At 49.7% G+C, this 13121-nt stretch overlaps 1 protein-coding gene across 1 annotated transcript in view; it reads left to right on the forward strand.

The window, feature by feature from the left end:
• PTGFRN (prostaglandin F2 receptor inhibitor) overlaps positions 1–13121 on the forward strand; it is a 49192-nt gene that overhangs the window by 3197 nt on the left and 32874 nt on the right. Inside the window, exons 2-4 of the mRNA XM_040456583.1 lie at positions 1728–2096; positions 4929–5342; positions 9926–10306. Of these exons, the coding sequence (XP_040312517.1) occupies positions 1728–2096; positions 4929–5342; positions 9926–10306 (1164 nt within the window). The remainder of the gene's footprint in view (positions 1–1727; positions 2097–4928; positions 5343–9925; positions 10307–13121) is intronic.

Raw genomic sequence — 13121 nt, forward strand, 5'->3', positions numbered from 1 at the left:
AGTTCTTTCCAGCCCTTCTAATCACTTCATACTTGCTTTTTAAAAAAAAATTTTTTCGGGGCGCCTGGGTGGCGCAGTCGGTTAAGCATCCGACTTCAGCCAGGTCACGATCTCGCGGTCCGTGAGTTCGAGCCCCGCGTCGGGCTCTGGGCTGATGGCTCAGAGCCCGGAGCCTGTTTCCAATTCTGTGTCTCCCTCTCTCTGCCCCTCCCCCGTTCATGCTCTGTCTCTCTCTGTCCCAAAAATAAAAAAATTAAAAAAAAAAAAAAGTTGAAAAAAAAATTTTTTTTCATGTTTATTTAGTTTTGAGAGAGAAAGAGTGCAAGCGGGGAAGGGGCAGAGGGAGAGAGACAGAGACAGACAGAATCTGAAGCAGGTTCCAGGCTCCGAGCTGTCCGCACAGAGCCTGATGGCGGGCCTCGAACTCACAAACCATGAGGTCATGACCTGAGCTGAAGTCGGACGCCTAACCCAGCCACCCAGGCGCCCCTCTTGTCTTTCCATTATAATTGTTAGTATAGTGTTGATTTTGCTCAGTTTTTTTTTTTTTAAACAAGGAGTATTTTTTTTTAATTCTTGTGATTTTTGAGTGATGTTCCTTTTGACCTAGCCATGCCTGACGTTAATACTGAAGGAAGAAAAAGAGTTAATTTCGAGAAATCTCGTGAATGTGCACTCATCCTAGTACAAGGTATATGAATACCCAAACTTAGACCTCCTGGATATCAGAGCCCATGGCTTCCCCTTTGCCTTAGTGCTGTACCAGTTTGCTCATAAAACTGGCACATCAGGCAGGAGCCAGACAAGTTCATTTGGTCCAATTGAATTTATGACCTGGCTGTACACAGGTCATAAATGTACCACAAAATCGCCCTCAAGTTCATGGGAAAGATGACATCTTAAAGGCCACATAGGTGCGGTCCCCCGGGCCCTATCAGAGGCCTGGGAGGTATGTGCTCTCGGGGCAGGGAACACCAGTAAACTCTTGGCTTTGTCCTCTGAACTCGGCAAGCTGCCGCGTTCCTAACAACGCCCAGCAACCAGCCAGACAAGGCGCTGTCTCCCTTTGTGTTTCCCTATCCTCATTCTGAATTTAGATCAGGGTGAAGAGTAGAGAGAAGGAAATGAGCCAGAAAATAGAAAATTAATACTTGGTGGAGTCGTCATATTTTAATATTAATTTATAGGCAGTGTCAGATAACCGGAGTTAAATCTTTTTATCAGCAGGCTGCTCTCGGGTTTCGGGATTGGCATCCATCAGTGTAAATCAGGTCTCAGGAGCCCTAGGGAATGGTCTCCAGGGATGAGGGTTGATCCAGGGTGGGCAGAAATGTAAATACTTGATTAGCTGTGTCCTTTTCTTTCGCACCAACCCTAAAATATTTCTGCATCACGCTGAGTGACAATGGTATGTTAAATAGTAACGGGAGGGAAGAAGCCATTCAGGTTTACGGTTAGCCTACTTTTAATACTTGTCTTCTTCCCCGCCAATCCTAGGAAACTGTTGTGTGAGAGGCACGCACTTGAGGGTTGTATTCCTGGCTCGGGGTTCTAGGGATGGGCTTAACCTTCTCAGATTGAGGCAGCGCCTCATTTTTCCCAGCTGGCCACATGTCACATTTTTGCCACAAGCCTGTGAGCAGGAACACCCAACGGGGTTTTGACCCATTTATCCTGGGATGACCTTCCACGACTCAACGCCTGCCTGTCCTCTCTTGTCATTGCAGCTCTGTGTCGAGGGCGTGTGGTGAGAGTCCCCTCGGGGAGCCTGGTGCGGGTGGTGGGCACCGAGCTGGTCATCCCCTGCAACGTGAGTGACTATGACGGCCCCAGCGAGCAGAACTTCGACTGGAGCTTCTCGTCTTCGGGCAGCAGCTTCGTGGAGCTGGCCAGCACCTGGGAGGCGGGCTTCCCGGCCCAGCCGTACCGGGAGCGCCTGCAGAGGGGTGAGATCCTGCTGCGGCGGACCGCCAACGATGGCGTGGAGCTCCACATCAAGAATGTCCAGCCCTCGGACCAGGGCCACTACAAGTGTTCCACCCCCAGCACCGACGCCACCGTCCAGGGCAACTATGAGGATATAGTGCAGGTTAAAGGTATAGCCTCTCGGGAGGGGGGGGGGGGGCATCGCATCAGGGGCTAGACCTTCCCCTGCCACTCGGCTGGGGGTGACTTTGCCAAGAAAGGAGACTCCTCTGGGGCTCTGCTCCCTCCGTCCAATGGACAGAAAGAAGCACCTTACCTGCTTAACAGCAGAGGGTAGGCGGGGTCGCCTGGGAGGGTCCTTTCTCTTCGCTGTGATTCTGACCCATCCTTGGCTGGCGTGGTGGCAGGGCCCAGGTCTGGGCCAAGCTGCCCGCACTCGCTCCAATGACTGGCTGGACAGCCATGTGGCCGTGGGCATGCTACATGGCTCCACTTCTCTGTGAAACGGTGCTCCCCTTAAAGGCTCCGAGCACAAGGTGATTAGCAGATTTGCAGTGAGAAGGTGACGGTCATGATAACGTTCACTCTCATGAGACTATCACATACTTCCAAGCTTATGCCCTTCTTCGTGCCCTTCATGATCTCAGTGCCCACTCTAGAATTTGTGTGGGTTCTCTGTAGAGACAGGACGACGTGGTCACTGCTAGCTTCCAACGGACCCTGCTATCTTACTGGCCTCTCTGCGGAGAATCATACCTTATGTACCTGGAATGTTTGGGGTGCGGTTTGGTTTGTTTGCTTGTTTTCTGTTTCCCAAGTCCTATTAGATTTATTCCCACCTTTGATTCTCTGAACCCAATGAAGAAGACCAGGCAGGATATTTGCCTAATTTACACATGAGGAAGTGGAAGAGCATAGGTTAATTACTTGCCTAAAATTCTCTCAGCTAATTAGTAAATAAGCAAGAGCAAACTATTTTCATTTGGGGCCAGCAAAATAGAAACATTATTATTGTTATTACTTAATTATGCATTTATTCGTACCTGCCTTGTTCCAAAAAAGTATTTATGTATGTATTTTTTTAAGTTTGTTTATTTTTGAGAGAGAGAGCGCGAGAGTGCACGAGCAGAGGAGGGGCAGAGAGAGAGAGGGGCACACAGGATGCAAAGCCGGCTGACAGCAGGGAGACCGATGAGGGGCTCAAATTGATGAACCGTGAGATCCTGACCTGAGCCCCAGTCGGACGCTGAACTGACTGAGCAACCCAGGCGCCCCGCCATGAAGCATTTATATTAGAGCAGGGACTGTAGGTAACGATTGGGCAAGTAGAAGATGTACACGATGATCTAAAAAAAGGGGGCAGACCCAAGTATCTGTTCCCTCTGTAATCATGCGCAGAACTCTGCCATGTCTCAGCCGCTGTTCCCCCGCCCCCCACCCCATTCAACCATCATGAGGGAATCAAACAGCCACATGCATTATGTAGGTATTGACACATCAAATCTGCCTCTTCCGTCACCTCTTCCTTATTCTAACAGAAAATCCTAAAGATGTTTTTTAGAAAAAAGTCCCATGAGACATTCTTGATTGCAGTTCAATAATGTGTTGCTTTTAGTCACACACACGCCCTACCTCTATTAGGTCAGATGCACACTTATGTCCCCTGTAATTCTCATGTTGAGGAGTAGGGGGCAGCCGGAGAATTTCCCCTACCCTTTTCCCCCAGTGGTTTCCTGTTTCTTCTCCAGTCTTTGGAAGGAAGAAGCAAGGAGAGGCTTTCCTTGGGTGAGGAAAGGAGATAGATAAACGGTCACAGAAGAGACTGGCTGGCTGCCCAGGTGGCGCCTCCGGTGCCCGCCTGGCACGGTCCAGGGTCTGTGTGGCCCTCGGCTTTGTGGCTGTGTGCTAACAGATAACTGGCCACGGGAACTGAGTCATGTGAACCAGACTCACAGACCGATGTATATACTAGAAGGTCATTCATTGTGCAGTAGAGATGGTCTTTAGGATAGGTCTTTCTAAAGATGTAGTTTTGTCTTAAGGACGCTGAATTCCTTTCTCGGTGTGGAATGTTGAGAAAAACGGAAGAGATCATGAATAGGGGTGTTTGAGGATTCTTTTATCCAGCTTGTAGACCAGCCTGGGAGATTGTCCTTGCCCCCTGGTAGAAGGCCACTTTTCTGGTTACCTCGCTTATCACTTCCCTTCCTAACGTGCACTCACCAACACTTTCTTGATTTCTGGCCCCTTATTCTAGACTCTGTAAAGAGGCAGCCTTTTTCCAAATGGCCCTAATAGAGTAAATAGCTGAGGCTTCAGGTTTCCTTAAAGGGTTCCTATCCTGCAGAAACTTTCTGCTCATCCTAGTTATTCTTAGGCATTTCCTGGGCCTCAGGGCACAGGCAGCTCATGCCATGCTTTTGCCGTCTTCCCATCATGCTGCTTTATCTGCCAGGAGATTCTCCAGGCTCCCTATTGCAGCCCTGTGCCCGAACAGAGGAGCGTTTGACAGTAACAGCTAGTTATCTTCCAGCTTTGCCGAGTGCCAGGCACCTTCCCTTATCACTCCTTCAACTCCCTCAACCCCCTGAGATGGGCCCAGTTGTCATCCCTGTTTAGAGATGAGGAAACTGAGGCACAGGGTAGTAAAGCAACTTGTTCAAGGGTGGCAGAAACGCATCCCCAGGGCACAACTCCCAAAAGGGAGTGTTTTCCATCCAGCTGAAGGGGGGGGAGGGGGGCGGGGGGGAATGTCTTCTTAGTACCTCTTATTTTTTCTTTTTTCTTTTCTTTTCATTTTTTCTTTTTTCCTTTTTTTTCTTTTTCTTTTTTTTTTTTTTTTTGCCTTAAGCACAAATTAAAATGGGGAGTGTTCCCACGTGGGCATTAAACAGGGCAGGGGCGCAGGGCCGCTCCCCCTGGGGCCAGAAAGCCCCAGAAGGGGCTGGTGCCTGCAGGGGCGGGGGGCGCGACGCGGCTGACGCCTCTCCTTCCTCCCGCAGTGTTGGCCGACGCCCTGCAGGTGGGTGCCGTTGCGCCGCCCGAGCCGGGCCTGAGCCTGCGCCTGGGCGAGCCGTTCGAGCTGCGCTGCTCGGCCTCCACGGCGTCGCCGCTGCACACGCACCTGGCGCTGCTGTGGGAGCTGCAGCGGGGCACGGCCCGGCGGAGCGTGCTGGCCCTGACCCACGAGGGCCGCTTCCGCCCGGGGCCCGGCTACGAGCAGCGCTACCGCGTGGGAGACGTGCGCCTGGACACCGTGGGCGCCGACGGCTACCGCCTGTCCGTGGCCCGCGCCCTGGCCGCCGACCAGGGCTCCTACAGGTGCGTGGTCAGCGAGTGGATCGGAGAGCAGGGCAGCTGGCAGGAGATTCAGGAGAAAGCCGTGGACGTGGCCACCGTGCTGATCCAGCCGACAGGTGAGCTCCTGGGACTTACCCGGTTGGCACCCTGGCCTGTGTTCTGGCCGGTGCCGGGGAAAGAAACAGGCAGGAGGGAGCCCTGTCCTTTGCTGACAGGTCACCTGCGGCCTGGCTTTGAGGGGATGGGGGAGTAGGTGGTGGTGACAGTTGGGGAAAGGCGCGTTGGTGTTGTGCCGTGTGCCTGTAGTGTGGCTTTACAGCTGCTTCCCGTCTGGATTCATACTCAGGGGACACTGCAGGTTGCAGAAGATACTAAGACAGTTTGTTGACTGAAAGCTTAAGTCCCTTTAGTGTCAGAGTGAGGTCCGACCTGGTGTTCCGAGGGGCTTTGGGGCCGAGCTGTCCCCACCCTGCTCCCTTTATTGTGTTTTGGCTTTATCTTGCTCGGGTGTTTCCTGAATTTCTGAATCCTCCATTCTGCACAGCTGGTGGGGATGTGTGTCTGTCTCATGCGCAGACCTCTCGTCTATCTTGGGTCCTCTGGGTCCCCTCAGATGGGCCGTGCCCTGCTAGGTGAGACTTCTCTAGGGCCGGGCCTCTTCTCATTCCATGTATGACACACACCCCAGGAGCAAGCATCTGGCCCTGGGGTCTCCGTGCAAGAAGTTCTGCGTCCTCTCATCTGTGAAGTAGACTTTGTTTAAAAAAAAAAAAAAAAAAAAAAAAAAGCCAACCCTTTCCTATTCCTACTGGAGAAGTAAGAAAATACAAGAGACATTTAGGAAAAGCCATGAAAAGACAGGTAAGAGAGAAAAACAAGCTGTTGTTGACTCAGTATCCAACAGGCATTAATGGAGAACCTACCAGGCGGTCAGCCCTGTCTGGGCCCTGGGGTCAGAGGGGTTTGAGGAACGTTTCCAGGCACCGTAGAACCTCCAGCTCTGACAAAGACAGCGTAAAGAGACCATCTCAAGATGCGGTCCTTGCTGTGGATGGATGGCTGTCCTTGGTTTTCTGGGAATCTAACGTTCACATCTGTTGCTGCCGCCCCCTGCTTTGTACGGTGGGAAGACAGACTCATTTCCTCAGTGTAAAGTGTGAATGTGTGGCCACTCTGTAACTCAGACGGGAAGGAAAACAGGAAACCGTGCACACGGGGAGTATTTTTCCTCTGCAGACTGCATGGTCCTGAGCATTTTGCTCTGCATTTATACCACTGCCCAGGAATTGAGTTTGGTAAAAAAGCAGGTTCCTGAGTGAGGTTCCTGAGTGACCGCAGCCATTAGTGAGGTGAGGCGGGAGGTGCTCTTGCCGAGGAAGGATGCTACCCATCGCGGTCAGTCTTGGTTCCACTGGCCGCAGAAATCACTTTCTAAATGGACTCAGGTCACCTTCCTTTGAGGATGTGATCTGCCTGGAATCTGCCCTAAGAAGCTGGGATGTTCAGCTTGTATCAGGCAACTGTTCTCACAGGGCAGAGGATTAAGAGTTTCAGCTTTGCAACAAGTTACCTTTTTGTGCAGGAATCTCAATTGTAAAGGTATTTGTTATTTCAAACAAGCCACAGAACCCATGATAGCTAGTATAAGACTTGAAAACTCTGAGCCTGGATGTACTAGCCTCTGACTCTCACCTGAGCCTGGGGTTCGTAACCATTTTGTGCCATGGGCCGCTTTGATGGTCTTTTGACAGTCCACAGATGCTTTCTCAGAATTAACGTGTTTTAAATTTTTTTTTTCAACGTTTTTATTTATTTTTGGGACAGAGAGAGACAGAGCATGAACGGGGGCGGGGCAGAGAGAGAGGGAGACACAGAATCGGAAACAGGCTCCAGGCTCCGAGCCATCAGCCCAGAGCCTGACGCGGGGCTCGAACTCACGGACCGTGAGACCGTGACCCGGCTGAAGTCGGACGCTTAACCGACTGCGCCACCCAGGCGCCCCAGAATTAACGTGTTTTAACTTCTAAAACGCATATTTGAGGTGACAAAGGAAAACAATTACATTAAAATAGTTATCAAAATATTTTAAGACAAATTTGTTATGTAGTAATATTGTGCTTTATTCATTCATTAAGTAATCTGTAGTTGGCAGGCTTAGTAACTGCTGTAGTTTCCAAGTAGCAATGGATGCAAATGATATTTTAAGATACGTGCAACAATTACAACGTCATTTGAAAATATCTGTGGCCTCTTTTTTTTTTTTTTTTTTTTTGAGAGCAAGAGAGAGATCACACATGTGCACAAAGGCAAGATTTTTTTCCCATCCATGTCACAGAGTTTCTAAACTGTCTTCTTGGACTCCAGGTTGAGAGCCACCACACTGGAGTGCTGGCCTTTCTCTTTTGTGAACACCTGCACTCTCCAGAATTACCTTCTTAAATATTCTTATTGCATTGTTATGATAAACAGCCCAAAGCCACTTAAACAGTGGGGCTGTGTAATATGTGTGGCAATGCCCGCCTCCCCACCATGTTGGGAGTGGTCTGGTTCGTGCACATCTTGGTGTCTGATTTATGGGTTCAGTTCTGTCCAGCCCGAGAAAGCTTCACCACCACAGGCTTTGTCTGAGGTATCCCCTTGCATTACGAGTCCTTAGAAATGATTCTCCTTTTTCTTTCGCCTGCACTTTCCTGTCTCCCAGCTGTGAACCAGCCCCCCCCCACCCCCACCCCCCAGTCCAGAACATACGGGAACAATGGTTAGTGATGTGACAAGCTATTTCGCAACTTGCGGAGAGAAAATTACAAAGTGAACTATTCAGTTGAAGAGCCGTTTCTGCCGATATTCCTAAAGCTAAGAATCCGTTTTCTCCATATGTGCAGTCTACAGCTGTGTATTTACCCCTACTTCCCTCACGTGTCTCTCTCCTGAGCCTCCTTCTGCCTCCAGCCACACAGAGGGATGCTAGCAGCATTCCAGGGTCTCTGACCACAGGCATCATATATGGGGCTGTTCACCACAGCACAGACTCAGAGCAGAAGTTTCCATACTGACTCCTCTCAAAAGATGCCCTCAAATTACTTTTGGCCCCTTTCAAGAGGTGAAGGAGGAGGCACAATTTGGAGGGTGAAAAATTCGACTTATCAGTTCTCTTTTATAATATACCCGCTTCATTTTCCATCTTCGTCAAGGTGGGTCTTGAACGTGGCCTGAAATGGTTGTCGGAAATGTTGTCAGGCTCTGGAAATACTCCTGTGAAAACCATCTACTCCAGAGGGCCTGGGCTTTGGGGTTGGGCCATTTCTGAACTAGGCACCAGCCTTTGTTACTGAGCTGACTCAGGATAGCTGACGCTGAGCCAGTCTTGCTGGAAGACCAGGACTGCGCCTGCACTTGAACCCCCTGGGAGGCGTTAGCTATTTCTCATTTAAGCAGTTGTTCCCAGAGCATTACCACGAATTGAATGTTTTTCTACTCTGATTACAGATGTTCAACTTCTTTAAAAAAAAAAAAAAAACAAACAACGCTCGAATAAAGTAAAACGTTTCCATGTAAAAAGCTTTGACAGGGGAATGCTGAAACCAGATCTGTCTAGAGACTGTGACACCAAATACTTCAATGCTTCATCTAAATATAGTCTACTTTTAATCATCCACACTCATGCGAGAAGGCAGTGGTGTGGAGAGTTCAAAAGTCATGGCGTTTTGCAAAGTTTCAGAATATATGCTTTATGTTTGACTTTAAGGTGGGCGTGTCTAACGGAATATGTGATGCTGTAAGTACATTGCATTTTGAAGACTTGACTCATAAAGGCATATTGTCTGGTTTCACTTTCCTGGTCCTTCTGTTTAGGATTTGCTCCTGTTGTGCCCAGAAGATGTTTCCACCCTTACCTCCTGCCCGCCAGCCTCCAACCCCAAGGCCCTAGTCCCAAACTAGTTACATCAGCCAGTCAGAACTGAGCTGTCTGTAGAAGCACCCAAGTTTTATCACGCACATGGTGAAAGTATAATTGTAGTTTTGCGATGTTCCGACTTCTTTTCAAACGGTCGCCTGTGTGACCTTGGGCAACTTACTTAACTTCTCTGTGCTTCGGTTTCCTTGTCAGTAAAAGGGAGACAATGCTAGTACTTACCTCCTAGGGTTGTTTTGAAGGTTAATATTTACAAGGCACTCAGAACAGTGCCTGGCACATAGTAAGTGTATTAGTGTTTGCTGCTGTTAGTATTTTCGTGGAATGAAAAGAAACGAGTTATAGTTCCTTAATTTATTCAGTAAGTATTTCTCACACACTTACAATTGCACAGAGCCTTCTGACTTTAATGCCATAAATAAGAAGATAAAAGGAGAGGAGGATCTAGGAGCACGTGGGTGGCGCAGCCGGTTGAGCGTCCGACTTCGGCTCCGGTCATGATCTCGTGGTTTGTGAGTTCGGGCCACACATCGGACTCTGTGCCATCAGCCAGAGTCTGGCTGGGATCCTCTCTTCCCCGCCTCTCTCTGCCCTTACCTGTCTTGCACATGCACTCTGGGTCTCAAAATAAACATTAAAAATAAATAAATAAAAATAAATAAATAAATAAATAAATAAATAAATAAATAAATAAATAGCGAGCATCTAAAGCAGGGAGGGGCAAACATAACCCTGTTTATCTAGATGGTTTTTGTTTTTTTTGTTTTTTTTTTTTTCATTTTCAAGTTCTGCGAGTGGCTGTCGCCAGGAATGTGTCTGTGGCTGAAGGAAAGGGGTTGGACCTGACCTGCAACATCACAACCGACCGAGCAGACGACGTCCGACCCGAGGTGACATGGTACTTCAGCAGGACGCCTGATGGCGCTTGGCCTGGCGCCCCCGTGCTGGCACGGCTGGACCGGGATTCCCTGGTGCACAGCTCTCCTCATGTGGCCCTGAGTCACGTGGATGCACGCTCCTACCATTTACTGGTTCGAGACGTTAGCAAGGAAAACTCCGGCTACTATTTCTGCCACGTGGCGCTCTGGGCACCCGGACACAACAGGAGCTGGCACAAGGTGGCAGAGGCCAGGTCTGCCCCAGCCAGTGTGGATGTGACCTGGCTAGGTGAGTGCCTGGTGGGGGGGCAGGGACGGGGTGGCTCTTAGCCTTGCTGGCTCCCTCCCTTCCCTGGGATATCTGGATGAGTTAGAGCACTGTGCCTTTTGCGTGATCTTGGCGTTCTTTACATCGGGACCAGCATACTTTAGCCTGGCTAGATCCCAAGGTGGGGGGAAGGAGGGGCAAAGCAGGCTGAAATAGAATCTGGCAGGCGAGGGCAATGTTTGGATAATGTGGCCTCGGTTGTCTCAATACCCTCATTTGAGAGGATATAGTTTCCTTTTGTTGTCAAGATTTGCAGGGTCGGCCCCTCCGAAGGGCTCTTTGAAATGGATCTTTGTTGGAGCGAGAGCACTGCCATTCTCCCTTTCCTTTTCCTATACTCTGAGGTGCTCACTGGCAGGAGCTGGTGCCTTCCTAAAGCCCAGAGCAGAAAGAGAATTCCTTCAGTTAATGGAATGCATTTTTTTTTTTTTTTTTTTTTGCTGAATGCCCTGGAATCCCCAAATGATTTTATTTGCAGCTGCCAGTTCAGTGCAGGGGCCTCCCTGCTCCCCAGGCTCTTCTGGTGGGCCCTCTCACTGGCTGCCAGTCCCCGCTGGAGGAGCAGGGCGGTTCTCACCTGTTGACCACCTGGACCCTCACTTTATAACAACTCCGCACGTAGGTGAAATTGTCGTGCCCTCGTCTTTTTTTTGCCATTCTCATCTCCCCCGGCCCTTGTTTCCCTACACGCTTGCCCCCACCCAGGGCTGACTTTCCTCATTTTTGTTCCTCTCTTATAATTAATTACAAAGAAGCTTAAGCAGGATCGGGGACGAGCGGAGATCGGGGTGCACCATTACACAGGTGGGGACGGGCCCACTTGTCAGACTCTTCTGTTTTGAGCTTGATCTCTCCGCCATCCCATGGCTGTTCTGAGCCTTGATGCAGGCATTGGGCTCTGCTGTGATTGTTAGTAGGTAAACCAGATCTGTAAAGGCCAGGAAATCATTTCCTCCATTGTCTGATGCTAAGTACCCTCCCACCATGACCCCCATCCCACACTTAGCTCTTCCTCGTCTCAGTGTCAAAAGTCTCCCGGGTCAGTGGCACGTTCACTGTCTGTTTCTTCCTAATTTATTGGCAGAGAGGGGGAGCCGGCAAGTGGGGAACAGAGGGGGCAGGGAGGGGACGAGGAATAAGAGTGTGAGCAGAAGGTATGGCCGATTCAGAGCGAGACCAGGCAGGGTGTTAATCATCCCTGGTAGCAAAGTGATTCTTTGATATCCGCACAGTAAAAGGAGCAGGGTTTATCTGGCGAGCTTTTATTCCTGCCGTCTGAGCCCTGTGCGAGAGTCTCACTATGAAGTACTGAACTGGAACAATGTTGGCCCAGCTAGAACTCTCCTTAGCAACCTTCAAAATAAAACAGATGTTGTCAGCACCGAAAGAAGATTTTTCATCTCTGGAGCTGAATTTGTCTCCCGGCTCTGATCCTTGGTGCATTGTATGGTGCGTCAAATCCCAGCGCTGACTCCTGGTCCCCCCTCCTCTCCAACTCAGAATCACGGCTCTGGTGGGGTTTTTTTTTTTCTTTCTTTTTTTTTTTTTAGAAAGCGCCGCCTGCAATCCAGTGTGAGGGCCTCTCTGAAGTGCTGGTGCACTGATCCCGGCGTCGCCTGGGGGAGATGCAGGGACTGTCAGAAAGCAGGAGGGTTGCTCCGGGAGGGAATGGGCTCTTTTAACTGGAAAGGATTTGTTGGTGGCCGTGTCCTCCAGAGAGTGAGAAGAAATAGAGAGACTAAATGGTGGGAAAAGGCTCCATTATGGTCCCAAGGATCCAGCCGTTTGTTTGCCCGCAGAGTGCCGGCACCACTGTCAGGAAAGTCATCAGCATGCTTTACCCTGACCGATGGAAGGTTCGCAGAACGCCCACACCTTGTGCGGCGCTCTGCACTTGGTGGGCACTCGGGCAACATTGGCCGAATGGATAGATAAACATGGAGAGTATTAAAGCATGTGCATAGGAAAACAAGAATTGCAAGGAAAGCAATCATGTTCAGCTTCCAGAATGCACAGAGATATGTGCAGAAGGGTAACTTTCTGGGGGTGTAAGTGGTAGAAACCCCGCCTGTGTTCTTTTTCTTCCTCTTAAACCTCCTCCTTCCCCGTGCCTGTGACTCACTCCATTACAGCTGCCGGGACACTTATCAGGGGTGAGTCGGGCACGAGTACAGCAGCAGACCTTTCTCCAGGACCTCCCCTTTGGACTCTGCCCAGAGACGGATGGGCCTGGCCTGACACTCTATGATTATCTCTAGATACACGACGTGTATGTGCGTGCGTGTGGACACCTTACCGCATGCACCTTGGGGGCCGTTGGAGGTGACTGACAGGTGTCCAAGAAAAATAGGAAGACAGGCGACGTGCCAAGGACTCTGTTTATGTAGGTCATTTTACATTATGTGACTGTGGAATGTTGTCACAAAACTGCATCTCGCGAAAAGTTGCTTCCCTAGGCAGGTGTTACACAGAACTTTCCGTTTTGCTACTTGACACGTTAAAAATAATAATTACCGTTTATCAAACACTTACTGTACACCGGGCACTGAGCTAAGGGCTTTACGTGCATTAAATATTTGATCCCCACGATAACCTCATGAGTGAGGTACTGCCCTATTCCCATCTGAAAACCACTGATTTTTATTTTGGTTATGATTTTGAGGGTTAGGATTTAGGGAAGGACTCTCCAGCATTCATTTCTTTAAAAAAAAAAAAAATTTTTTTTTAACATTTATTCACTTTTGAGAGACAGAGACAGAGCTCACGTGAGCGGGGG

Source organism: Herpailurus yagouaroundi, unplaced genomic scaffold (genome assembly GCF_014898765.1).
Source record: "Herpailurus yagouaroundi ecotype Mexico unplaced genomic scaffold, PumYag 77, whole genome shotgun sequence".
In the NCBI taxonomy this organism is placed as follows: Eukaryota; Metazoa; Chordata; class Mammalia; order Carnivora; family Felidae; genus Herpailurus; species Herpailurus yagouaroundi.